Source organism: Perissodus microlepis, chromosome 18 (assembly GCF_051167445.1).
Source record: "Perissodus microlepis isolate ML-2025 ecotype Zambia chromosome 18, ASM5116744v1, whole genome shotgun sequence".
NCBI lineage: Eukaryota > Metazoa > Chordata > Actinopteri > Cichliformes > Cichlidae > Perissodus > Perissodus microlepis.
In genome coordinates, this window is record NC_140478.1 from 29,796,397 (window position 1) to 29,822,909 (window position 26,513).

At 40.0% G+C, this 26,513-nt stretch overlaps 4 protein-coding genes across 4 annotated transcripts; 2 read left to right on the plus strand and 2 right to left on the minus strand.

The window, feature by feature from the left end:
- Nucleotides 1-3,835: 3,835 nt before the first annotated feature.
- Nucleotides 3,836-7,776, plus strand: LOC146368141 (differentially expressed in FDCP 6 homolog). The gene is made up of 5 exons (XM_084913728.1): nucleotides 3,836-4,109; nucleotides 4,203-4,566; nucleotides 4,689-4,887; nucleotides 4,987-5,077; nucleotides 7,274-7,776. Exons 2-5 carry the CDS (start codon nucleotides 4,412-4,414, stop codon nucleotides 7,474-7,476), a joined length of 648 nt encoding a protein of 215 aa, XP_084769854.1. The 5' UTR covers nucleotides 3,836-4,109; nucleotides 4,203-4,411; the 3' UTR covers nucleotides 7,477-7,776.
- A 1,399-nt stretch (nucleotides 7,777-9,175) lies between these two features.
- LOC146368142 (serine/threonine-protein kinase pim-2-like) lies at nucleotides 9,176-14,585 on the minus strand. Its single transcript, XM_084913715.1, has 11 exons — nucleotides 14,495-14,585; nucleotides 13,825-13,899; nucleotides 11,844-13,339; nucleotides 11,222-11,458; nucleotides 10,971-11,096; nucleotides 10,753-10,847; nucleotides 10,567-10,614; nucleotides 10,264-10,482; nucleotides 9,994-10,174; nucleotides 9,737-9,907; nucleotides 9,176-9,647 (listed from the first exon to the last, which is right to left on the minus strand). The coding sequence occupies exons 3-11, from the start codon at nucleotides 11,902-11,904 to the stop codon at nucleotides 9,556-9,558; spliced, it is 1,230 nt and encodes a 409-aa protein (XP_084769841.1). The 5' UTR covers nucleotides 11,905-13,339; nucleotides 13,825-13,899; nucleotides 14,495-14,585; the 3' UTR covers nucleotides 9,176-9,555.
- On the plus strand, nucleotides 14,522-16,586 carry LOC146368143 (malonyl-CoA-acyl carrier protein transacylase, mitochondrial-like). The gene is made up of 3 exons (XM_084913740.1): nucleotides 14,522-15,064; nucleotides 15,334-15,421; nucleotides 15,955-16,586. The coding sequence occupies exons 1-3, from the start codon at nucleotides 14,610-14,612 to the stop codon at nucleotides 16,081-16,083; spliced, it is 672 nt and encodes a 223-aa protein (XP_084769866.1). The 5' UTR covers nucleotides 14,522-14,609; the 3' UTR covers nucleotides 16,084-16,586.
- Nucleotides 16,587-19,236: 2,650 nt separating this feature from the next.
- Nucleotides 19,237-21,406, minus strand: LOC146368144 (tripartite motif-containing protein 16-like). Its single transcript, XM_084913710.1, has one exon. The coding sequence runs from the start codon at nucleotides 21,359-21,361 to the stop codon at nucleotides 20,024-20,026; it is 1,338 nt and encodes a 445-aa protein (XP_084769836.1). The 5' UTR covers nucleotides 21,362-21,406; the 3' UTR covers nucleotides 19,237-20,023.
- Between the last annotated feature and the right edge of the window lie 5,107 nt (nucleotides 21,407-26,513).

The following is a 26,513-nucleotide window of genomic DNA, read 5'->3' on the forward strand; positions in this document are numbered from 1 at the left end:
CTTCACTCGTTGTCTAGTAAAGTCCAGAGAATGAGACACATAATTTCAAAACATACAGCTGCATGTTAGAGATCACAGAGTTCTTCAGTCTCATGAGAACTCATGGAGACTAAATGTCAGACACATCAACAGTAAATGTCGTTCCTCCCCCCGTGAGTTTGTGTCCTCCACACTTGTTTACACAAACATCTGAGGTTTGAACAGTGTGCAAAACCACATGTTACAAAGCTGCTGAGCTACTGAATACTGGAATATTTCATTCAATATCACCATCTGACCAAAGGACAAACACAGAGAGGATTAGAGCGCCAAACTTTGTTTCAAACTGTTTCAGATTTTAGAGGCAAAAAGCAAAATTTCTACCTGGACAAAGAAATCAAAGCAGGAGCAAAACAAGCTTTTTACATTTATTCAAAGGCATTATGTGAATGTACTCTGAGCCACAGCCTCCTAAAGTAAAGACATTTTATCATCTAAACCAGACAGAGTCATGTTTTCAGCAGTGTCTGTATCCTCCATATAGACCATGCCATGGTCCACCTAGGGTGAGCAGGTGTCTGACTTTATGTGGGACTACACAGCGCTCAGTCCTTGTTTCCCTGTGCCACACACACATTGAGCCAATGTCCAGTTTTTTTATTGACTCTAGTTTCTGTCGATCGGTAGGCCCACAAAAAAACCCTGTACAGGAAGTAGATTTCATCTCTCTGATAAAAGGAGTTCTAATCCCTGATCCTATGAGTCTGACCCAGTAGATAATATTTATATGATCATATTTATGCCTTTGTTGTTTCACAAAGGGTTAAAAACATTCACAGGTTGGACTGTGGTTCTCCTTTTAGCGTCTCTGCTGGAATTTGAACTGTGAACCTCTTAGATCCAAACTTCTGAACTGCTCATCTCACAGAGGACAAAAGGGAAGAACCCCGAATCTCTTCTTCACCTCACTTTTATACCTGCTCACCCTTTCTCCCCCCTTCCCTCACTGGACGTCACATCTTCACACTTGGGCCAATCAGGTTGTTGACATTTGATCATCTGATGTCCGCCCACACCTCATCTCTCTCTCTCTCTCTCTGATTTACAAGATTTAACACAAAGTTTAAACTTTAAAATCACTTCATTACATTTTCTTTGTTATTCTTAAGACAGAAAATTCACATTCAAAAACTTAACACAGAATAAAACAGAGTAGCCAGTAGTGGGACATGGTTCCAGCAACTCTGATGGTGACGGCCCGTTTGAAGCTGAAGCTCCGGCACATGTGTCAAAAAATCAACACACTGCTTCAGAAACGCTGTGCTGAGGCTTGGTTTGTCTGAACAGAGTCACGTGATCAATGACGTCTGAAGCTTCATTCAGCACGTCACTGCTTCAGTACCTGATTCAATGATTTATAAGGAATTGAATCATTGGTGGGATTTGTGCTGTGTTTTGGTGATTTTGTGAGAGCGAATCAGTGTGTGACATAATTATAGACATGGAGCCAGGAAGAGAGGACGCTCTGCCTGTTCCTGAATAAAAACCAGTTCATCAGCATTTCTGCTCCCAGGTCTAAAATGTACATAAGAAATATGATATACACATAATTATAATTATATAACTTATAGTATATTATATATAAACGTACCAGTCTTCTGGTTAATTACATAATCAGGTGGAGGCAGTGACCTCACAACCTCCTATAAGCTTTAAGTTAAGGTTACTTTATTTATACCCACAGGTAAATTTGCTTTACAGAACAATGATAGCATTTGGCCTCCCTTCACAAACACACACACCTAATGAAACCTGACAAAACACATATTTAGTAATTAAACAAAGTGAATCAAATCAAAAACAATTCTTATTGAGTTCAGTGACAGCAGCAGGGACAAAGCCTTTTTTATAATGCTTTGTCCTGCATCTTGGAACTAGAAACCTCCGTCCTGAAGAAAGAAGCTAAATCCACCCCGTAGAGGATGGGAACCATTTTTAAGGATTGATTAAGCCATCTGTGGTACCTGTTTAGAATACAGGGAGTCTAAACAGGCCTGTGACTCATCTATCAGACGACTGGACCATCTCACTAACTAATTCAGTCAATTTTTCTCTGTGACAGAGGTCTGACTGAACCATGCCACCAAACAAAAAGATAAAACAGACTCAATAAAAGAACAATAAAACAAAGTTAAAATCTTTCGGTCAATGTGGAAATGAGCAAGTTTCCTGAGGCAGTAAAGGCACTGGTGACCCTTTTTACAGACCGATTTGCAATAAAAGTTCAGTTTTTCATTGATTATGGTCCCAAGATATTTATATGATTGCACTTGCTCTATTTTCTGACCTTTAATTAAAGTGACTCTGTGCCCATTTTGTTGTTTCCTAAAACCAATAACCATATCTTTTGTTTTAGATATGTTCAATTGGAGATAAGACTCCTCCCACCACTGAACAAAGTCATCAATGATTGGACCGTGGTGAGTTTCACCCTCTTTCAGTAAGCTGACAATAACAAAGTCATCTGTAAATTTAATGATGGCCCTGTTTTCATATCTGCTCTGGCACATGTTTGTAAAGAGAATGAATAATAAGGGCGATAAGAGACACCCTGGAGGAGAAGCTGTGGAGGAGAACACTGGGTCAGACAGAACCCCATTTATTCTCACTCTTTGTGACCTGTCAGTTAAAAGATCTAAAATCCAGCAAACCAGGTTTTTCCTGATTTCAAACTCCTCTAAAAGTCTTTTAATTAAAATATGGGGCTGTATTGTATTAAAAGCCGAAGAAAAATCAATGAAAAGAAGTCTTGCAAAAGTCCCTTTACTCTCTACATGTTTAAGAATCAGATTTAGTCGAGTCAAAAGCGCGTCCTGCACTCCTCTGTTGGGCCTGTACACAAACTGCATTGGATCCAGCTGATATTCAATCTCTTCCATAATCACATTTCTGATGATTTTTTCAAAGACTTTCATGACAACTCAGGTGAGGCAACAGGCCTGAAGTCATTCAGGACGTTTGGACGACTAGATTTAGGGACATGAACGACGACAGCTTCCTTCCAAAGCGAGGGCACATTTTGTATTTGAAAGGATTTATTAAAAATAACCTGAAATTTAGGACTGAGTTCTTTATCGCAAGATTTAATTAGGCGGCACTAATGTTATCAGGGCCCTGGCTCTTGTTCACATTAACTGTATGAAAGGCCTTTTGGACATCGCTGAGTTCAGTGATGAAGTGTTGAGTATCTTTCAGTTTCTGTTTCAGTTCAGAAGAACTAAAACGAGCATAAAGCATATTCACATCTCTGTCTGACTTAAAACCGTCTACAATGATCTGACTGCTGCTCTGGGGATTTTGAAACCCTGATATGGTTTTCATACAAGTCCAGGCAGACCCAAAATTTTTTGCAGCAAATTTGCTTTCAAGAAGGTTTTTGTAGATCTGTTTTGCTTTCAAGAGCTCGATTTTCAAGTCTTTGGTGACTGCCTGAAAGTCAGTAACAGCCCCCTCTTTAAAAGCCTGTCTCTTTTTCCTTAAACAGGATTTGATGCATTTGGTGACCCATGGCTTATTGTTAGGGTACACTTTAGCACGCTTAAGGGGTATAATCATGTCTTTACAAAAAACTGCATATGAGCTAACATCCACCAAAGCATCAAGACTGAATAAAAACTTCCCAATCTGTAAATTTAAAACATTCCTGCAAGGTAAGCACAGATTCTTCTGACCACATGATTGATTGATGATAACATAATTTTTTCACCCCCCAAAAATTCATGTTCAAAGCAACATATCAGCCCGATATCACACAGAACTGTCACATGACATCAAACACAAGCTGTCAGCTCTGCAGAGTGGGCAATCATAATGAAGCAGTTCATTATAAGCTGCAGACTCAAGCTGCTCTTCATATATTTGTCCACCAGATGTCACCAAAGAGGACTGTGATGAAAGCTTCGAGTAATGAAGCGTTTTTCATTACAAGCTTGGCCAACTGACTACAATCTACAATAAACTAATATGGCTTTTCAATCCTCTCTTCAATCACTTGGTACCACCAGGAACCTTTAAATGGGCACTCAAGCTGCCTGGAGACTGTTTTGTCGTGCACATCAGAGAAACCACAGGTAAGACAATCTTATCCAAAAGGTCAGTGTAACAGTATTGTTTTCCACCAGCTTAACCAAACTTCCCACACTAACTGAAATTTCTTTTCCCAGGCAAACATTAAACAGCAGCAGCTGGAAAACTGGAAAACCTAAAGCCAAACAATCAATAAAACATAACAACGGCTTCAACCTAGTCTTTAATGATTTGGAAAAATGGTTATGACAGTCCAGGAAAAGGTGATTCAGGAATAGGTCAGTTCATACCGCTCTGTTGGTGCATCTGTTTATGTAGCTGTGTGTGTGCATAGATAAAAGACAGCATGCAGGCTGAGATGCAGGTGAAGGAAAAGGAGGCTGAACAACAGAAGAAGAGGATCAGGGAGCTGGAGCTGACACAGCAGCAGCTGGAAGTTGCCCTTAATATGGAGATCCAGGCTCGGCTGGAGGAGGAGAGGGCCAGACTGGAGCTTGAGCGGTAACAATGGATTTCTAACTCTTATTATGGCCCTTTATTATTTTATTTGTGATGGAGATCTGATATATCCATGAGAAGTATTAACATTTTCAGTTGCTTCTTCCCTTTTCCCCCTCCTTCAGGTTGCTGCAGGCTGAAGATGAAAAGAGGAAACATTTCCAGCTCCTCCAGGAGCAGCAACGTACAATGCAAAACCTCAGCCCCATACAGGAGCTGTCAGATGGCAGTCCCGATGAGGACACCCCCTCAGCCCTCAACTCTGCCTCTCAGGAGCTCCAGGATCTGCAGGCATCTCGCCAAAGAAGCCACCAGCGTCTGGAGGTGAACAAGTTTGTTTTGACTGGCTTTGTGAGCAGCATCTTATTTAGTGCTCTTCTAAAACAACACTGATGAGGATGCCTGCATGATTTTTGTTTCCAGGAGGTTCAGGAGAGGCTGAGGAATGCCAGTCAACATGTACGGCACTGGAACATCCAGCTGAACCGACTGATGACCCCCATTACTCCTGCAGGTGCCGTATTCACTTTGCCTCTTTGCAGCACAGACTTCTGGAACAGAGTGTTAGTATAGTTAATAACAGTGTAGACCATATAATCTGTCAGATAATTGCATTAAAATGCTACAAAAGGCACCTACCCCCAAACATGTCAAGAGATTCATTCAGTGACTTGAATGAAAGAATCTGACTCACCTCAAGTTAATTAAAATGAAAACTAAATCTTATTATGATTTAAACACGGAAATCTTAAAACGAAAAATAACCGCATGCACAGTTGTTACAGGCTGCAAACATGTTTTATACTGCTTTGAAGTCTGGGACAGCATCATAAGAGGCATAACTGATCTCACCGTAGTCCCATGAAGACTCAAGATGAGTGTTTTCACGACTGCCATCTTGGTGTTTTGAAATCAGGCATGATGAATGAAGGGAAGAACTGTCTGTTAAGGTTCTCAGTCGTTCAGGTCATCGTAGTCTAAGGAGCTTGGAAAGAAAAGCATCTGGACTTCTTTAAGTTTCTTGAAGATGTTTCACCTCTCATTCAAGAAGCTTCTTCAGTTCTCTGAAGAAATTCTGAACTGAAGAAGCTTCTCAGATGAGAGGTGAAACATCTTCAAGAAACTTAAAGAAGTCCAGATGCTTTTCTTTCCAAGCTCCTTAGACTGTAGTTAAACTTCACACACTGGACTTGTCAGTCACACGTCCTTCGCCAGTAGGCATTCCCAGAATGATCTTTCCCCTTCTGACGCTTAGAATGACCAAATATGTGCAAAATGGACAATTCAACATGCCACCATGTCAGTCTTTTATTAAATATGACATGAAACAAATGACTGAGCCATTAAATTTGTCACAAAGGTGTTCACCTAATTCCAGGCAAATGGAATAGACTTCTATGGGACCATAAGTCTTTTTGCACTTTGACATTTGTTTTACTTTTCAGATCTGTAACCTATAACTTTTATACTGTATGTGTTTTGATCATAGGAGTCTACGGGGACTTACTTACTTTTAGCACGTTTAGCAGTTGATGTTGGCTTCTTTTTCAGTACTGGAGCTTCCTGCTCATTGAAGACTTTTCTAAAAGGAAATGCTTAATCCAAAATGGCGTTTTAAGGGCTTGGATTAATGTCAATTTCAGCAAATATTCTTTCTTATGTTAAAAGAACATGGATCTCTGTCAGTGATAACTTCTGACTTTATAACTCAAATTTTAAGAGAGAGCTTCACTGCTAAGCTCTCATCTGTGTGGGTGTCACGGTTCGCTTGAGGACTCACACGCAGGACTCAGAGGCACAGTCAGTATTTATTACAGTTCCACCAGGTGTATATACAAACAGTGCAGGGGATAGTGCTATATACAAAGCGGTGACAGGGAAAAGGCTCCGGGGAAATCCAGGTAGGGAAAAGACACTTGCTCCTCTTCTGACTCTCTCTCCAAACACTCACACAAAAAGGGAATCCGCTCGGGGAATGCAGAGTCGGGTCCAGGGGATCTATGTACAGAAGGAAACACACGTTAGAGGTTTTGCACAGGGAAGCAAAAGAGAACTTGCTCAGAGCCGGGCTGCACTGACGCGAGTCACACACAACGATCCAGCGATGAGTAGAAGCCACTCCCTGGCTTAAATGCTGGCTGCACTGATGAGGCCCAGGTGTTTCCTCTTCAGAGGGGCGTGGGCCGAGGGCGTGAACCCACCATGAGTTCCGCCCTGGCGAGAGAGCGAGAGAGAGAGCAAGAGAGAGAGAGAGAGCAAGAGAGAGAACACTACTAGTCAGCGGCCTGCTGATCCCCTGGCCGTGACAGTGGGGTTCAAATCCCTTATTCAGATTAAGATTTTATGTGACATTACATTGGCAAAAATTAAATTTACTTGAATAATGTGAGTATTGGAGTAAGTACTTGAGTAATTTTTGAATAACTTTAATTTTGTAATGTGCATATTTTATGAATAATGATGTTTCAATACTTTAATCTACTGAATAAGTAAGAATTAGACTTAATAATCTTTTTACTTTAAAAAGGGAAATTGTGTACAATCTTTTATTCTCCAAAATGCACATAATAAAAATGTTTTGGGGAATGTATATGCTTTTTAAAAACCAATTGCTTCTTACCTGATGCATGCTATAACTTTCAGCAAAACTGAACTAAAATTTGTTAACAAGCTTACCAAATAAGAAATGTTTTGTGAATTTTCTTTGCAGAGCGACTGGAAAGCCGGCTGTTATCAAAGCCCACATGCCCTAAAAAGGAGGGCGCGCTGGCCAGTAATGAGTTCATCACTAAGTTTAAGATAAGAGTTGATCAGAATAGAGGCGATGATGAAAGTCTGGAGCATCAGTTGGAGGCTGCCAACCTGTCTGATGAATCGTTCGAGGCCCAGACAGAAGTCAACGGACAAATATGATCACAGACATTTTAAAAACGCGAGTTGAGAGTTAAGGGGGAAAAATATTGTAATAAGTATATATTTGAATTGCACACTAAGATATAAAGTGATGGCAGCGAGCACAGTGTTGCAGGATTTAATTAAAAACACATCTGACTAAGACCAACTGAAATTTAGAGTTGTGTATAATAAAGTTTATTCATGATTAATAAAACAAATCTGTAATATTTTTCTTTCTCTTTTGTCCATTTGAATCTCGCTACAGCTTAAATAAAAGAAAAGAATGTGTTTTGAATAAATCAAACTCTATTCTCTCTTTTTCTTTCTTTCTTTTTTTCTTGGTGGGTTTTCTTTTGCAATCAAACGCAACATTATACAATTATATAGTATAGTAAGAAATATCCTTTAACTTAATTTAGTATTTGTTTTTTAATTTTTGTTTTTATTGTTTCCCCTTCAGTTTTGTGCTTATAACATGTTCTAATCTGACATATTATGCAGTAAATTATTTTTGCAATAACTTAACAGGCCATTGTGGGAGCCAACATTCACTTATCAAAGACATATTTGTATATTCTGTGGGCTGCTTTATGGTTGTGTCATATAGAAACATAAGCCACAACAGACTTCCACCGGAGAGTACTTAAAAATGTATTTTTATGTAAAGATATTTTAATTAACTACTATATTAAGAGAGAACCTATTGTTACATGGATTAATTGTACAAACTGTAGAGAAATAAGTTTAAGCGTGCAACTTTTTATTCATTTTTAACTGTATTAATGTTTTTATGTTGATACAGCCGCCTCATATCTGTTTCCTCAGTGTTTTTTAAACCATGTACTCCATCTATGAGTAAGAACATGAATAAATTCCTTTCCAAATTTGTAGTTCTTTTTTCCAACTGTTTTTAGTATATATGTAACATTTCTTTACACACAAATGCAGGTATTCTTTTGCACCAAGACGTTAAAGAAATGCTAAGAAAAAATGAAAATACTACATTGCAACCTGTGTGTGTGTGTGTGTGTATATATCTGTATCTATATAGATATAGATATATATGTGTATTCGTACCCTTTTTTCATCATCTAGTTTCCTGTGCCAGATCTTCTACTGATCCACTGAGGCAGACATGTAAAAAAACATGAACTAAAGCATATTTCTGTATATAAACAGGACTTTAAATCTTTATCAACAGCTACTTTAGAGGAAATTCTTCAATAAACTGCAACCAAAGGCTCAACTCAGAGGACAAAATCCAACCTGTTATAAATAGTGTGACAGCAAACTTTCTCTTGTGTAAAGTTACAAATAGGAGTAATTATCCACAGGAGCTTTTATACATAATGAAGTTATAATTCGTCCTGTAGAAATTGTACACTTAAACTATATAGTTCCCGCTGTGATAACTCTGCTATGAATGCCTCTTATTAACTTTTATGCTTTTACAACCCACTATGAGCAAACACTCAGCAACAGTGGGAAGGAAAAACTCCCTTCTTGAAGGAAAAAACCTCTGGTAGAACCAGGAAATCTGTCTAAACTAGTTGGGGGTTAGAGCAACAGATGCAAGTCTTCAGATCATTTGCAGTGTGACTGTCTTTGTGCACACTTTAACCTGATTCAGTTTTCTTATTTGTCAAAATGCACCATGGGTAAAAAAAAACAAAACAAAACAACAAAACAAAATAGTAATGAAGGAGAATCCTCAGCAAAGATGAATTAAACAAGTTTTATTTTGATCAAATTTTACTTTAAGTAAAACACATCTTTATTTGATGACATTAAAGTCATCAAATAAAGACAGTTTTGATGGAGCTCCTGACCCAGCCCAAGCTCTCTATGAAGACGAGGAAAAACTCCCCAGGGGGCCAGATCGATGGGAAGAAACCTCGGGAAAGCCCATTCAAAGAGAGATCCCCTTTCCTGGGATGGCTGGGGGGGTTACAGGAACTCCAAAAAAGCTAAATTTTTATTTATTTATTTTTTAAGATTGACCCATTCTATCTATTCCTGTCCAACAGAAAAAAGAAAGGAAGTTACTACAATGTATCTTACTTATATGATAAGGTGTGAATTGTGTGTTTGTGTGTGTTATCTTAGCCAGGGGTGAAGCTGGAGCTCCTCCAGTGTTGGGCGCTTCTCCGGGACTATAGCTAAACATGCGTCCAAGAAATTCCGGCATTCTTGAAAGAAAGAAAAGATCAAAAAGATGAAGATGATAGTTCTAGTGATCCAAGGCATCAGTGAATCTGGAAGTGTGAAGTTTTCTTACCTGTGGACAGACGCTTCTTGATGCTCAGTTTCTTTGTGAGGAACCTCGCGGTACTAAAGTATCGTGCATGAAGCGCTTCATACAACACCACTCCCATTTGCCACACCGTGGTGGGTCCACACCTGTAGCAGCTCCTAATGTACCACTCGGGAGGGATGTGAAGAGGAGTGCCTAACAAACAGACACAATTGCAATTTCTTCTAAAACAAAAGACACAAATTGTTACATCTGTGAAAAGCAGGAGCAGAATATGTTACCATAGAAGATGCGATACAGAGATCGCTGTTTAACAAAGCAGCTCAGTCCAAAGTCAATGATGCGAACTCGAGGCACATCTGAGCCGGTCTCAATCAGAATGTTTTGTCCCTTGATGTCCCGATGAAAGATGTGTTTATCCTCAAGTTCCTTTACAGCATCAACTAGTTGCTTCAGAATGACCTGGAAAAGATGAAAAACACAATAATGAGTTAATGCTTTTCTGCCTTGATTGAATGCTGTACAGTCTAAGGTTCTCCCAGTCAACCTACCTTGGCCTTGTCCTCTGTTAAAGTTCTTCCATTTTCTGCTTTGTATTTTTGCAGGTCCACAGCGGGGACAGGTCTCTCCAGCACCAGGATCAGCTCTTTGCCAAGGTCGAACCACTCCAGCAAGGACACAGGTGCTGATATTCCCACTGACCCTTCTGCTTCACCTGCAAGTTTAACCATAATGGCCACTTCCACTGAGAGCTTCTTCCCGCTTTCATCCTGAAATATTACAACAAAGTGGATGATGAGGAACGCCGCATTCAATCCAGTAATGTAAAACTAATTCAAGTGTTGGACGCTTACCGCCACTTTGCAGTAGACTTTATTTTTGGGAATGTGTTTGATGGCAACCTAGAAGACACAGAGCATTGGTGAGCATTTCCTCAGTATGACATAATGAAAGGTGGAAACACAGCAGACGTCTCAGTTTACGATATTATCCATTATCTGCGTTACTGCCTGTCTTACTACCATCATCTGAACACTTACTGGAAAACGATCTTCTAGCCGGTAGCCAGCAAACACTGCTCCGCAGCCTCCTTCTCCGAGCTGGTGCTCCTCCACATATCTGGCTTGGAATTCACCTGAACAGACAAAACAACAAATCTTGTTTTATTACAGCTGTGACACAAATTACTCTCCTCTGTAGCCTAAATGTTCCTTTTGCCCTTCCCCTGAATATAAAACCCAAGCTGCTTGCTACTTACGTTTTTGGTCTGCCACTGATTTTTTGTCCTGGTCCACATTCCTTTTTTTTTTCTTGGGTGACTCTCTGTTGTCTCCCGCGGCCTTTCTTTTGCCATTTTTTGCGCACACCTGTTTGTTGTTCAAGTCTGGAGATGTGGAAAACACCAAAAGCACATCAGCTCACTGGATGATAGACACAAACACTAAACACTAATATCTTAAACCTAGCAACCACACTTAATCTACCCCCTTATTCAACTAATTAGCCTACCTTTACCAGAGTCCAACGAGGAGGATGCTTGCTCCTTGTCACCGCTCATATGGTCGAGAAGTTTAGCCTTCTTTGCTTTCTTTGTTGTGCCCTCTTCATCTTGCACAACCTTGCGCTTCACTCCTCTGACCACATCTGAGCTGGTGGAAGGACCAGCCTGCTCAGCGACCCTCCTCCTTTTTATTGGGGTCTTCTTTTCAGGACTGGCCTTTCTTTTAGCAGTCCTGCTCTTACAATCTATAAACGACAACAACACAGTGGTGAAAAAGAGTCCCCGACATCAGGACTGGAAGCAGTTTGGCAAAGAATTTGAAATTGCTTTTGCTTAAATTATCACAAGTTTATTCTTGGGATAAAAAAACTGACCAGTGCGAATTGATACTAGGTTTACTAAGTCTTAGATCTTGATGACACTTGTTGGTCTGTTTTTACTGTTGAGTCCAAGAATAAACTTATTACATTATTTTACCAAAAGACCGGTAACCTTTCTTTGATTAGACATCTTGTATTAAAGCTATTTTCAATCAAACATATGATTCAATTGCTCCAAAAATGATTCACACAGTGTCAACATTTCTAGGATTTGGATTTTACCAGGATTTGATTTTATTATTTTACTTACCTTGATCTCCTGAATCTTTCTTATCGGCTGGAGTGGTAATTTTTCTTGTTTCCTTTTTCATTGTAATTTCGGAGAACTTTTAAACTCGAAAATGTAAACCGTAATGAGTTAATATTGAGTTAATATTCCTTCAAATGTGCGCCCTTCAAATGCTTGACTTTTCTAACTGAATTCTGTAAGTGAGCTTTATAAGTAAACTCTGGAAACTACGGCAACACAACATAGAATCTTGCCTTTCAGTGACTTCACTGACTGCCAGTAGTTCAAAGTAGTTTACAGAAAAACACTGGCAGACAAAGCCATAATATTTCATATAATTCAATCATTTCACATCAATTAAACAGTTTCTTTCATTATCTTTCATCGTTTGTATAAAGACCTCATGTATGGATGACAGTATGAAGATTTGTGGTTGACCACACACTAATAAACACAGTGTCAGCTACATTGTCATCTGATTTAAAGTATTTATTATGTACATTTAACTGTCATGGTACTGAGTCTGTGACCCAGTGTTTTGTGTTTGTTCATTTATATTCATTGATTATTCTTATGTATGTTTTTGGTTCTCTTTATTGTTTTCTTCTTGTGTTATATTCTTAGGCTTTAGGTTTCTGTTACTTTGCCTTGCCCCTGTGTCCCACGTGTCATGTCTAGTCACTCTTGTTTCCATGTTCCCCAATTTCTCCCCAGTCAGTCATGTCTCTGTGTCAACTCTGTGTCTTTGTAAAAGTCTCTTGTTTGCTGTTTTACTTTGATAGTCTTGTGTGCTATGTTAGTGTTTTCATGTCTGTGAAGGTTCTCAGTCATCTAGGTCATCGTAGTCTAAGGAGTTTGGAAAGAAAGCGTCTGGACTTGAAGTTGCTTGAAGATGTTTCACCTTCTTGGATGAAAAGAACTTAAACTTTGCTTGAACGTCTTCAAGCAACATAAAGAAGTCCAGACGTTTTCTTTCTAAGCTCCTTAGACTATGTTAGTGTTTTCAGTTTTCCTTCCCCATGGTCTTGTTGTTTGTGATTTCTCGCAGCTGTGCTCTCATCCTGTGTCTTATTCCCTCATTTATCCCTCTGTGTATTTAAGCCCATTGTTTCCCTCTGTTTGCTGTTGGGTTGTCTGTGTATCATCCATGACAATTAAATTAAATAGCAAATGCAACTACAATTTCAATGAGATTCATTCCTGGCATTCTACTGCGGTGGCTGAAAGTAGACACCAAGCATTATCACTGTAACTGATGTAAATATTGGACTTGGAGGGGATTCATCTGATAGACTGATGCAAACATTACTGTGAGGAAAATTTTGAATCTCCCAATTTTCTTTTTTTCTGAAAGAAAGAAAGTTGGTTACTGTATCACATTTGTATGGCAAGATGTGAATTCAGTATGCGTGTGTGTTTGTGTCAGAGAGGAGTTTATCTGAGCCAGGGGTAAAGCAGGAGGTCCTCCAGCATTGGGCACTTCTCCAGGACTTTGTTAAAACTTGTTTTCAAGACGTCTGAAATGAAAGAAGGACAAGAGATATCGAGATGATAATTCCAGTGATCCAAGCGATCACATTGATTTTCTGCAAAGTTTTCTTTTTGAGAGTCATTCGGCTGGGCAGGGGGTATAACACATCTGCAATGCAGCAACATCTGCTCTCTGGGCCTGTGTGAGAGTGTTATCTCAATGGCGGGAATGAGGATGTTGGAATTTGGCATCTCAGGCACCAACTCATCTCTTTCCTTAACCGGGCTCACCAGAGATTGGTTTCAGCCTCTCTCCATGCTTTAAGGAGGTTGAGTTGATAAATCTGACTGGCCCCTCCCCTGTCTGACCATATCTCTTCATAGTCAACACCAATGTTCTCACCGTGTGACCATGAACGGTCCTTACCACTTGGCAAGTAATTTCGAGCTAGAAGAAGGGAGTAAGACAAGCACTTTATGTCCCTGTTAAAATACAATTACATTTTATCAAATATCACTAAGCAGTCCTTACCTTTAAATACAGCCTGGTTTCTTTCTCTTTCTTTCTATATCTCTGAGTGAAGTTAGCTCTCATTCTTTTCTCTTCCTGTGAAATACAGCAAGTGGAGCTTTAGCTAGCAACACACTGTGACACAGTTAGTGTTTGTTGAGGTGATAGAAATGCTGCATTTGAAATTACCTGCCACAACATTTTACTCCCTTTTATGTTCACTCCTTTTTTTCTGAAGTACCGCAAATTATGGGCACGTGGGGTTGTTCTGGTGTTGTGCTAAAAATAAATAAATCAAAACTACGGTACATGGTTTGCTCTTTCATCTCTACTGATTAAAACGCGACTGCCTTTCATGTGTCACTGTTTAGGCTCAAATCTCATTGTTTGAAGGCCTGCAGTGACGTGAAATATTAACTTCCCCCAAATGCGTTAAACCCAAAGTAACGAGTTTGTTTTGAAAATATACGGAGAGGAAACTACAGATATTTGTTTAAAAATGTAGGGAGTAAAAATTAAGTACAGTAAGGAAGTTTTTTTTTACTTTTTTACTTCCTACCTCTGGAGCCAATTAAGCTAAATTTAAGAAGCGCATGTCTGTGTATACTTAAAAGCTCTTATAGTTATTTTCACTTTGTAGACAAATTAAAGCACAGAAAAGAAAAACACGATACATTAGAGCATGACATACTTTGACCTGAGGTGGCGCTGCAGCGTGAAAGAGCCTGAACGTCAACCGGAAGAAGACGAGAATAAACTCCGTATAAACAACATGGCGTCTCCCTGTGAGGTGTCATGCCGAGCAGATGTCAGAGTTGAGTTCAAGCAAAGTTGACTCTTTCGGTGATTACAGTTTGTCCGGGCGGGCTGTGCGTCTTATTTCATCCGCAGACACGTCGTTGGATGAGGAACAGCTCATGTTGGCATCAGTGGCAGTCAGGATGGCAGCATCTTCCAGAGGGAAGGTCAGGTCGCTGGTCTCTCTGAGCAGGACGCTGTCCACCAACAAGCCCGGTTCCACGGCTGGAGATTACCCTCCTCCGGCTGAAGCCCCCGCTTCTCCCCCGAACAGCGAGCCTCAGCGGAGACCCAAAAAAGACCCCAGCGGCTGCTCCGTGCTCCTCTTCCCCGGTCAGGGCAGCCAGTTTGTGGGCATGGGCAGAGGACTTTTGAAATACCCCAACGTTAAAGAAATGTTCACCGTAGCCCAGAAGATCCTGGGTTACGACCTGCTGTCTCTGTGTCTGGAGGGCCCCGAGGACGAGCTTTCTTCATACATTCTTATATAGTTCTATACTGTGTATTGTGTATTTTGTTGTACAGTTATTTTATTTTTTTAACTTTAATTTATATATTTTATCTTATTCCTTCCTAGTTAAATTTACCCCTTTTTAATTTTCATATTTATTTCCTATCTTATTCATAGCCTTTTCTTTTTTTCTTTAGGTCACGAGCAGTTGTCTAAGCATTTCACTGCATATCGTACTGTGTGTGACTGTGTACGTGACAAATAAAATTTGAATTTGAATTTGAGCTGCAGAAAACGGTTCACTGTCAGCCGGCGGTGTTTGTCACCTCCCTGGCTGCTGTGGAGAGACTCAACCAAGAAAACCCCAAAGTAAGTGCCAGATAAATGTCTGGAAAAAGGACAATAACTGCAGGTCCTGCCTTCTTAAATGTGGCCATTTTATCTTTTTAATAAAAAAAAAAATACTGCTACAGTAATATTAATTTATATTTAAAATGTGCGCACATTATGTATGAAGGTGTGGATGAATGATGCTTGTTGTAAGAAAGCATTTTGAGCGCCCAGTAGAAGAGCATCTTTCAAATGCAAAGTTTCTCATTTCAACTTTAATTACTGCACCTGATTAAGGCGACAGAGTAAATAAGGCTTCCAACAGTGGTTATTTCTTATTATCACATCTTGTTTTTATTGTTTTTATCAGTAGATTGTTGTTTCACTCCCACCAAAAACATCACCGTAAATAATCTTCTGCTTCTGAATGACCATTTAAAAAAATAAACAAATTGTTCTGAGTTAATTTCAGTTACGGATGTATCAGTGACATAAATGATATATCGGTCATAATCGGGAGGCTGTTACATTTTTATTTTTATTTTTTTTGACTTGTTTCCTGCTGTACACAGGCCATTGAGATGTGTGTCGCTGCTGCAGGTTTCAGTGTCGGAGAATTTGCTGCTCTTGTCTTTTCTGGGGCGATGAACTTTGCAGAAGGTAGAAAGATTTCTTTTTTGGGTTTTTTTGTGCATTTGTAAAAGGTGTTTTAATCACAACTTTGGTTAATATTCTGTATTTACTCCTTATGCTGCATAAGGAGTAAATGCGGCTCAACTCCCAGTCCTACTGGGACTGGGAGTTGAGCTTGACTCCCAGTCCTACTGCCAGTTTCTGGAAGACACCTTCTTCAAGCAGTGGTACAGGAAGAAGTCTGCATCCTTCAAGAAAAACATGATTTTCATGCAGGACAATGCTCCATCACACGCGTCCAAGTACTCCACAGCGTGGCTGGCAAGAAAGGGTATAAAAGAAGAAAAACTAATGACATGGCCACCTTGTTCACCTGATCTGAACCCCATTGAGAACCTGTGGTCCATCATCAAATGTGAGATTTACAAGGAGGGAAAACAGTACACCTCTCTGAACAGTGTCTGGGAGGCTGTGGTTGCTGCTGCACGCAATGTTGATGGTGAACAGATCAAAACACTGACAGAATCCATGGATGGCAGGCTTTTGAGTGTCCTTGCAAAGAAAGGTGGCTATATTGGTCGCTGATTTGTTTTTGTTTTGTTTTTGAATGTCAGAAATGTATATTTGTGAATGTGGAGATGTTATATTGGTTTCACTGGTAAAAATAAATCATTGAAATGGGTATATATTTGTTTTTTGTTAAGTTGCCTAATAATTATGCACAGTAATAGTCACCTGCACACACAGATATCCCCCTAAAATAGCTAAAACTAAAAACAAACTAAAAACTACTTCCAGAAACATTCAGCTTTGATATTAATGAGTTTTTTGGGTTCATTGAGAACATGGTTGTTGTTCAATAATAAAATTATTCCTCAAAAATACAACTTGCCTAATAATTCTGCACTCCCTATATACTGACTAACCAGCAGCAACACTCTGACTCAGTGTTTCCATCTGTGTTTATTTCCATCTTTACAGTCAGGCAGAAACATCTCACAGCAGCTGGAAAAACCAGTGAGCACACTTTAGAGGAAAAAAGTGAAAGTTTATGTTCAACTGTAAAATATTCTCTGTAATGTAAATTGTTCTGCTCTCTGACAAACCATCAGAGGTGCAGCACGTGTATCATTTGGTGTTTGAAGCAGAAACAAAAGCAAAGAGTTAAAGGAAGACACATTTGAAGAAGAAGGAAAATGAAAACAAGACGTCACTGAGCAACAACCTGACAGAACGAGAGCCAACAGTTTACTATCAGAACTGAGGCTGATCATTAACAGGGAGCAGCAGGTAACAAGGTCATCAGCAGTGGAGGAAAGTATGGAAGTAATACTCAGCTTCATATTTGAAGATACTCGAGTATCTTAGCTGCAGGTCTGGAACACTGGTTTTATTTCCTTTCCCATTAAACATCTCACACAGCCCCTCATCTGTGACCCTTAGCAAACCCACTGGATATCTACCTGTACATAAAGGAGATCAGATCAGTTCCATCTAGACCAGCTGTAACAGGAAAATGCTGCTTACACTTTGATGCATCACTTTCAGTTTGTCATATAAGACAATATATCAGATTGAGGCATTATTTTCCTGCAGTGAGTAAATCTACTTTGTACTTTACTCTTTTCTTTTAGGTAAAGGGTCTAAACAGTACTTGTACACTGTGGAAATCCCATAAGAACGTCTCCTGAACTCTGAAAAATAACAAAACAAAGACTAATAGGAGGTCATGGGTGCTGATGATGATGATGATGATGATGATGAGGAGGAGCATGCATTTAAAAAGTGACTGATGTCCTAGAATACAACAGAACAGTGTCTCTACAAACTTATGAAAACATGACAGTCTTGCATTAGTTTGTATTCTTATGATTTCAAAAAACGACGGAAAAATCTCCTTGAAATCCACAATTCCTTTTTGTTATTTCTTAGTGTGTGACGTATTTTATTGCCTTTATGATTGGTGCAAACAGTTTCCTGATTCATAATGGAAATAGATTTTAGACACAGGAGGAACACGCAGTGATCAGCAGGAGCAGCTTGGAGTCCAGTCTTCTTCACACTGAGGAGGGACATATATGCAGGAAGAGTTGTCATAACTGTTACAACCACCAGATGGCGAAAGAGTCCCACTGCAACTTTAAGCCATGAAGGATGTGTCTTGATGTTTGCTTGTGATAAATCTGCTTTATGTGAGTCTTTTTCAGAGAGTAACAGTAATATGTCTGATTATATGTCTTTAATCAGTAAAGTCTCGCTTTGCTAGAAATCAATAAATAAATAATAAAATTGTAAACATGCAGCTGTATGTTAGAAGTCAAAGGGTCCTTAAGTCTTCTGTAAATTGACGGGGATCAAATGAAGGACACAAGTATCTGTTCTTACTCTAATAAATGCTGCTTTAATATCCAACAGACTATTTTCCTTCCTCATCAGCAGTAAACAGCTCGACTGCGTCTGTGCATTTGTGTCCTCCATACTTGTTTACACAGACATCTCAGGCTTGATGCCACGATGCAGTGTAGAAACCTGACAACCCTCTGACTCATGTTCAAATGTTCAAGGACATTTCTCAGGATCATGTATGACCCCTTTTTGACATTTGGACTTTCATTAATAATATTTGTGTTTCTGAGTCATTTTTGTGGAGACTTCTGTCCAACGTAGTGTCCAAATGAAGCCTGAAGCTTTTCTTCACCCTCTTGTCAGATGGTCAGCAACAAAACTCTGTTCCAACCAATGTCTGATAAGAGATGAGACACAGCAGCTGAGCAAATGATCATTTCATGCTGAAGACATCCTCAGACAGAATTAAACACATACATAAACACAGCCTGGTGCCAATAACACGGCTAATGACACTGCTGTATCACTGGCTTTACTGATTAAAGACCATATCTGAAGGAAATCTTTGAACACAACAGAAAGTGACCTTTTAAACCTGCGACACTGATGCTGCATTCAAGGACCATTAAAAACATCTGAAAGGACTTAAGAACATCAAGAAAATGTGACTTGTTTCTCTGTAATGAAGCTGTTTTAGTGAAGAAAGTTGAAAGGTCACAGAGCGACTGCTGAATCTTCTGCTCTAAACATGAACTCTGAACTTTGTGATGCTTCAGGAGGAAAACTGCTTCAGTTATTCTCTCAGATTAGTTTCATATTTTCTGCATCAGATTTGAGTGAGATCCTGGAATGAAGACAGAAGAAAAGACTTTGTTCAAAGTTTGATTTATAGTCAAACCTTCCAGTTTATTCACACAATAAAACATCAACACAATATATGAATTCATTCATTAAAATCACAGTTTTTCCTCATTTGTTTGATGATTTTGACAAAAACAAACACAAACACACACACATGGTCTGCCATACTCATGAAGAGAAATGTCGACATTTTTCAATACAAATATTCCAGAAACATTTAGAGGATAGAGAAGTTTACATTTTCATGTGGAGAAATATTTTAGTAAATCAAAATGATGATGAGCAGTGATAGCCTCCATAAACAGTCACAGGAAAGATCTCCTTTAAAAACTCAGAAACATCAAGAGAACAACTAGAAGATGTGGAGGTACCACCCATAATGTTTGACTGACAGCTGATCTCTGTGCAGAAATGATGGAGAGAAAATAAAATGAAACTAAAATACAGATTTAAACCCACAATATGAAAGACTTCAGTCTATTTCACTTTAATCAACTCAGCTGTGGCTCCATGATTATAAACCCTCAGTCCAGCATAGAGCGGCTGAGTGAATGTGGTCTGGACTCTGTGGAGGAGAGTCATGGTTTCAGAGACGCTGTAGAAGGACAAAATACCTGCTCTGTGATCCAGGTACACTCCTACTCTGGAGGAACGAGGACCTGAGACAGGAGTTTGGATGTTGTTGTACCAAAATGTATAACTGTTGTTGTTACAATCTAATGACCAAGATTTGCCATTCCATCCAAAAACACATTCATTACCCCCTCCTTTTCTGCTGATATTCTTGTATGCGACTGCTACTTAAACTCCTCTCCCTCTCCACTCCACCTCCCAGTAACAACGTCCAGTCAGACTCTCTCTACTCAGGACCTGAGACCTGTCAGTGAATCTGTCTGGATGATCAGAATAAGACTTTCCAAAAAAATTTAATGTTGCTTTTCTGTTCCCCTCTGATAATAACAGCTGTTTGTTTGCTGTGTTTGGATCCAGTGTGATTTCACATGAATATTTTAAGAATCCTTCTCTGGTCTTTGGCTCTGGTTGTGACAGTAAAACATCCACTTCAGTGACTGTCAGTGAGATGTTTGCCCATTCCTGTCTCAGAATGTCCTGTAGTTTATCTCTGACCTCTGACACAGCTGCTGTCACATCCTCAAAGTAGCTCAGAGGACGGATATTGATGCTGGATGAGTCTGTAGACTCACTGAGTGCTGACAGTGAGGGGTAGTTGTGTAGAAACTGGATGTGATCCTCTGTGTGTGAGAGCTGCTTCAGCTCAGCATCTTTCCTCTTCAGCTCAGTGATCTCCTGCTCCAGCTTCTCCTGAAGCTCTTTGACTCGACTCACTTCAGTTTCCTGCTGGGATCTGATCTGCTGCTTCACATCAGAGCTTCTTTTCTGGATGAGATGGATCAGCTCAGTGAAGATCTTCTCACTGTGCTCCACTGTTTGATCAGCAGACTGATTGATGGCCTCCACCTCCTGTTGAAGCAGCTTCACATCTTTCTCTCTGTCCTGGATTCTCTGCTGGATGTTTTGTCGACTCACCTCCAGCTCTCTCTGCCTCTCAGTCCTTTCTGCTGCAGCTGAGACTGTGTCGTGGCCTTTATGTTCATCCACAGGGCAGAGATAACAGATACTCTGCTGATCAGTACGGCAGAACATCTTCATCACCTCATCATGACGAGAGCAGATGTTCTCCTGGAGCTTCTTGGAGGGCTCCACCAGCTTGTGTCTCTTTAATTGAACCACATCATAATGAGGCTGAAGGTGTTTCTCACAGTAAGAGACCAAACACACCAGACAGGATTTCACAGCTTTTAGCTTCATGCCAGTGCAGAAATCACAGGCCACATCTTCAGGTCCAGCATAGCAGTGATCAGCAGGAGCAGCTTGGAGTCCAGTCTTCTTCAGCTCCTCCACTAAATCTGCTAACATGGTGTTTTTCACCAGGACAGGCCTCGCTGTGAAAGTCTGTCTGCACTGAGGGCAGCTGTAGATTTTCTTCTTTTCCTCTTCATCCCAGAAGCTTTTAATACAGTTCATGCAGTAGCTGTGTCCACAGGGAATAGTCACCGGATCCTTCAGTAGATCCAAACAGACTGAACAGCAGAATTTTGTTTGATCCATTTGATTCATGTGCTGTGCCGTTTCACCGTCTCTCAGTGACTGTCAGACAGTTTCACTTCCTCTGAACAGAAACAACCTCTGTGCTCTGAAGGGAAACAGATCTCTGCTGTTGTTCACCTCCTACAGGAAATGAGGCTCACCAGCAACTGCATTTACACCATGTTGTTTAGACCCATCCTGATACAGACACATCTGTGAAGGGAGGCACTAAAGAAATATTCTTACAGAGCGACCAAGAGCCAATCACATGATGCAGGGTGTGGTATGTGTGATTACAACATGCAGTAACAAGTCTGACCCAGGTAAACTGGTTTAACTGGTTTAAACTGTTAAAATTAGTTTCAACTGGGACAGCCCAGTTAAAATTTTCTTGAGTTATGACAGTCAACACTCAGCGAGTTCATTTTATATTTCAAAAAGTTCAGCAAAGTTTAGGATGCTGTAATGAATAAAAATAAATCAAACTTTATATTTTGACATTTTCTAATCTTAGTTCATTCTCACACTTACAGAATGATGCATGGGAACAACTGACTCCACTAAATCAAACCTATGTTCAAATGAGATTATGATCATTAAATAGTAACAAATATTTACATTTAGCAACAACAAATGCAGATCGGTCCACAATGTTTAAAAAACAAACAAACAAACATTATTTTGTAGTTTTTCCTGTGTACACAGTCACTGTGGAGTTTAAATGAAAAGTTTCAAGTTTAATTCAACGTTTTAGTAAAATTTTGCCTGAACTGTTTAGTAATTTTTCACAAAGTGTCCATGTCAGTAATTCATTCAAATGTATTTTGGTCTTAAACTGATCCAGTAAATGTAACTTTTTCTCACCTACTTAATCGAGTATTTTAGTTGTTTAACTGTCATTATAACTAAACTGAACATCCAAAGCTTTTCTCACTGCAGTTTTGTTGTGCAGTTATAGCAGCACTTTGAATCATCCACAGTTTTATAGAACTGTCTGTTGAATTGTTGTTTTGTTTGGTGCGATGCTTGCTTTTATTTAAATATTGATGATAATTTGATATATTTGATTATTTATTACTGGTGCAAACAATTCATTTATTCATGGTGCAAATATATAGTAGACTCAGGAGTTTAACTCAGTTTTCTTGGCCTTTGTTTATCGTTCATTTAAAATCTTAATGGGTAAATCAGAATCAGAATCAGAATACTTTATTAATCCCGAAGGAAATTAGGGTTACAGCAGGCAGCACGCTAATGGCGCATGCACACTTACAAAGGAACCTTCTGACCAACTTTACACAAACATCACATTGGGGAGACATGTCAGAAAGGTAGGCTGATAGGAAAAAAACAACAAAAATACATAACATGAGGTTAGAGGAGGAGAAAAAATCCTCCACTCAGACTGAGCTCCTAGTGGGAGAACAGTTTGATAACAGAAAAAACACCTCAGCACAAAAAGCACATGACTATCAATACACCATAGAAACACAAGACAAGCAACAGGGGCGGGTAAAGGGTGAATGAGAGCCGGTGTAGACAGCGCATCCGGTCCTGCAGCATGTCTGCGCTGGTCCAGTCGACTGCCATCTGCCCCAGTAGGGCACAAGCATCGAAGGCGTTTGGAAAGGGAGGGGGGATCAGTGTGTGCATATCAGTGTATGTGTGTGTGTGTGTGTGTGTGTGTGTGTGTGTGTGTGTGTCCAGAGTTCAGCGGAGACAGTGTCCTTCGCCCTGCTAGGCTAAGTAAACAGTCTTCCAGCCAACCCAGGTGGCCTTGCATGGAATGGGGGGAACAGTCTAAACAGTCGTTATCAGGGTGTTTTGTTCAGCTCCAGCCTTGAGACCGCAGCTGGCGCCGAAGGGGTCTCCGCATGAAGTGATGATAGTTTTTACTTTAGTGCGAACACCTCATATAAATTTCAAAGCTGTTCTAACAGTCCAACACTGGTCTCTCAATCTCCCGTTGGAGAGCCGCGAGCTTCTCCATGATGTTATCCAAACTTACGTTTCGTGATGTTGTCATTCTTTTTGCTCAAAGAGCAGGTTCCGAGAACTCATGACCGCAGTGCACTTCCCCAAGATGTGATCAATTTGCGCTCAAAGGTGTTAGTCGAGCTAGCCCCTCCAGATGTAATCCAGTTTTCCACTCAGAGGTCTTGTTCTGAGTATTCACGGCAGCCGTGCGTTCTCCAAGATCTTCTCCGTGCTGCACTCAATGAGCCCATTTTGAGAAACTCACACCTCGTCCCATCATTTCAATCCCAGCGGGCAGCCTTGTGGGGGTTTGAACAGCCAGTTCCGCTTCCTTAATTCTTCGATAAGCCAGGGCCAAGCCAGCTCCGATCAGCAAGAACCCTGTTATCATGGTTCCGAATAGGTAGATATCTTCAGCAGTCAGGCTCAGCCGAGCCCAGACTTCTCGTTGAGAAGGGGTGTCAATTGCATTCAGAGACCAGTTGATCAAATCCATAATTCCTCTTTTAGGTTTTAGAGAACAGACTGTGAGAGAGTGTTCCAGGGAAAAGTAAGTAAAAACACAAGACAAGACAAGGACATAAGAAGCTAAGCAGGGAAGATAAGGGAGAGGAGAGGAGAAAAGTGCGACCGCCTTCGCTGAGAGCCCTGTAAATCTCTCTAAAGATCATCATAATTACATGTGAAATTATATGTACAAATTATATGTTCCATTACACTATTAACAGCACAGATTATACAGCAAACATCAGATTCATGGATGGAGCCAGAGGCTGAATGACTGTTCAGTCCTCTTTAGGAAACGATCTTCATATGACGACAAACACGACAACAATCAGCTGTCAAACTGTACAAGAAGTTCACAGTAATGTAAAAGAAGTTATATCACTTTATTTTTAAATGTACGCACTCAGGGTCAGGACTGAAGACACTGATCGAGAAAATACTCTAAATATAAATATTCACCTAAACATTCAAAATTATTCAATTGCATGAAAAGAAATATGAACTCTCTACAATACTGGCTTCTGATTGGCTGAAAAAGCAGGTGCTGAACTTCAGAAGAGCTAAAGCTGCAAAACTGTGTAAAACCAGAGTGGATGCTGCCCTCTGACCTTTCAGAAGTACGATCTTTTTATGAAGACACAGAGGCAGAGTTATTATTCATCACTTTAAAGATGATATTCGTTATCTGTTCTTCACTCGTTGTCTAGTAAAGTCCAGAGCAGGGGTCCCCAAACTTTTTCCTTCTCTGATGGGGGGCCAGGGTCAGTTTGTAACAGAAAAAGTGTGACGATCGCAGGTTTGCCGAAATGTAAACATTTATTGTTTTCCAGAAAGCCACACATAACCAAATATTAATAACCCTTTCCGAGATCAAATAACCCTCTCTGGGTTCTTAACAGAAAAAATTAACTTAGGAAATACTTAATAACACTATTTATGACATCAATAAATAATCAAATAACCCTCTCTGGGTTCTTCACAGAAAGAAAGTTTCTGTTGTGCCGTGCACAATCTTACGCTTCAGTTGTCAGAGCAGAATCTCTTAAATGACTCATATGAGCAGTCTCTCAAAGTTCTTGTGTTCTTTCCTTATAATCCAGTTTTGTAGGTTCCAGTAGGGTAGCCTAGTAGACACCACTGTTTGCTCTCTCTCACCAACTTCCCTCTGAAAACCACAAAGCAAGCAGGCTGAGAAACCGAACTAAGTGATACAGCACCTACACAGCACAAAACATTTTCACAAGCTTTTTTCAATGGTTGTGGAGATGGATTTTATCCCAGTAGATTTTATTATGATTCTATTTGTTTATACTCAGAATAACTCATTCAAGTCACAAAAGTGAGCTTACCTATGTACTGTATGTTCATCAGTGTGAACTGTGGGCCTGCATCTGGCCGGTGAGAAGTTGAGTGTCCGGTTCCATTCTAGTCACAGCCAGTCTCAAACACTGATGCAGATGTTCATCTGTCAATCTTGATCTCATCGGAGTTTTCATGAGTTTCATGCGTGAAAAGGTTTGCTCGCAGATATACGTGCTGCCAAAAAGTGTGGACATCTTCATTGCGTGTTTTTTATGTTAGGGTACGTGTCATTTGGGAGGGCGGCATAGAAGTCAAGGAGACTGTTGGGCTTGAATGCGTCTTTCAGAACATCAGAGTTCTGTAACTCGGCCAGCTCAAACTGATAAAAAGTAGGGCTGGGTATCGTCACTGATTTCTAGAATCGATTCAATTCCGATTCACAAGGTCCCGAATCGATTCGATCCCCGAATCGATTCTATTCGATTCGGGGATCGAATCGATTTGAATCTGGGAAATTTTGACAGTCAGAAATATTATAATTCAGATCAGTACATTTACATATTTTTGTATCTATAGGAAGGAAGCTGACACTTTCCAGACTTTATCAAAGGTGTGAGCATCACAGCAGATGCCTTTGTGTCAAAGTAGCTGAAGATAAAACACAGAAAAACATGAAGGCGATTTTCCTGGCCTGGGATTTTATAAAAATATTCTGCAGTACATCAAAAACGAAAGAAAACCATTAATCAACATATGAACATTACCTCTGAAGTTACAGAGGTTTTATTAGAGACACGCTAAGCGTTTTGCATTTTGCATAATTTTAAGTTTAAGTTTGTTCAGTATTGAACGGCAGAAATTAGGTTTTCTTTTCGGAAGTATGTAAAACGAAAAAAAAAACCAGCGTCTGACAGCGCTGTAAACAACGGTAGATTCGTGCCTAACAAGCAAGCGAATGATGAAGAAAACAGATTTTTAGACGGGAAACTGTTCTTGAAGTACAGAGAGAGAGAGAGAGAGAGCTGTGTATGAGGTGTGATTTTATTGTGGTGGAAGCAAAACAGCAAAAGTCAGAGTGAATTCATGACGATGTTTATGTGAAGCGTAGTTTGGATCTTCTTTTGCTGCTGGTTCGGTCAATATTGTTTGGAGAGAGATAAAACTAACAGCTTCAGAATCAGCGCAAAAAGGGCGTAAACACAAAGCGCGGACCCGCCGAAACATCAGAATCAGCGAGCTGTCGGCTTTCAGCCCCGACCGTGTCCGTGCAGTCGGTGAGAAAGGCGACATCTCACTGATTCTGATCCGACGGCGGGTCCGAGTTTTGTGTTTACGTCTTTGTGCAGAATCCGTGTTCCTGCTCTCATTTACTGTCTTAGCTGTTTGGTGGTTGTTG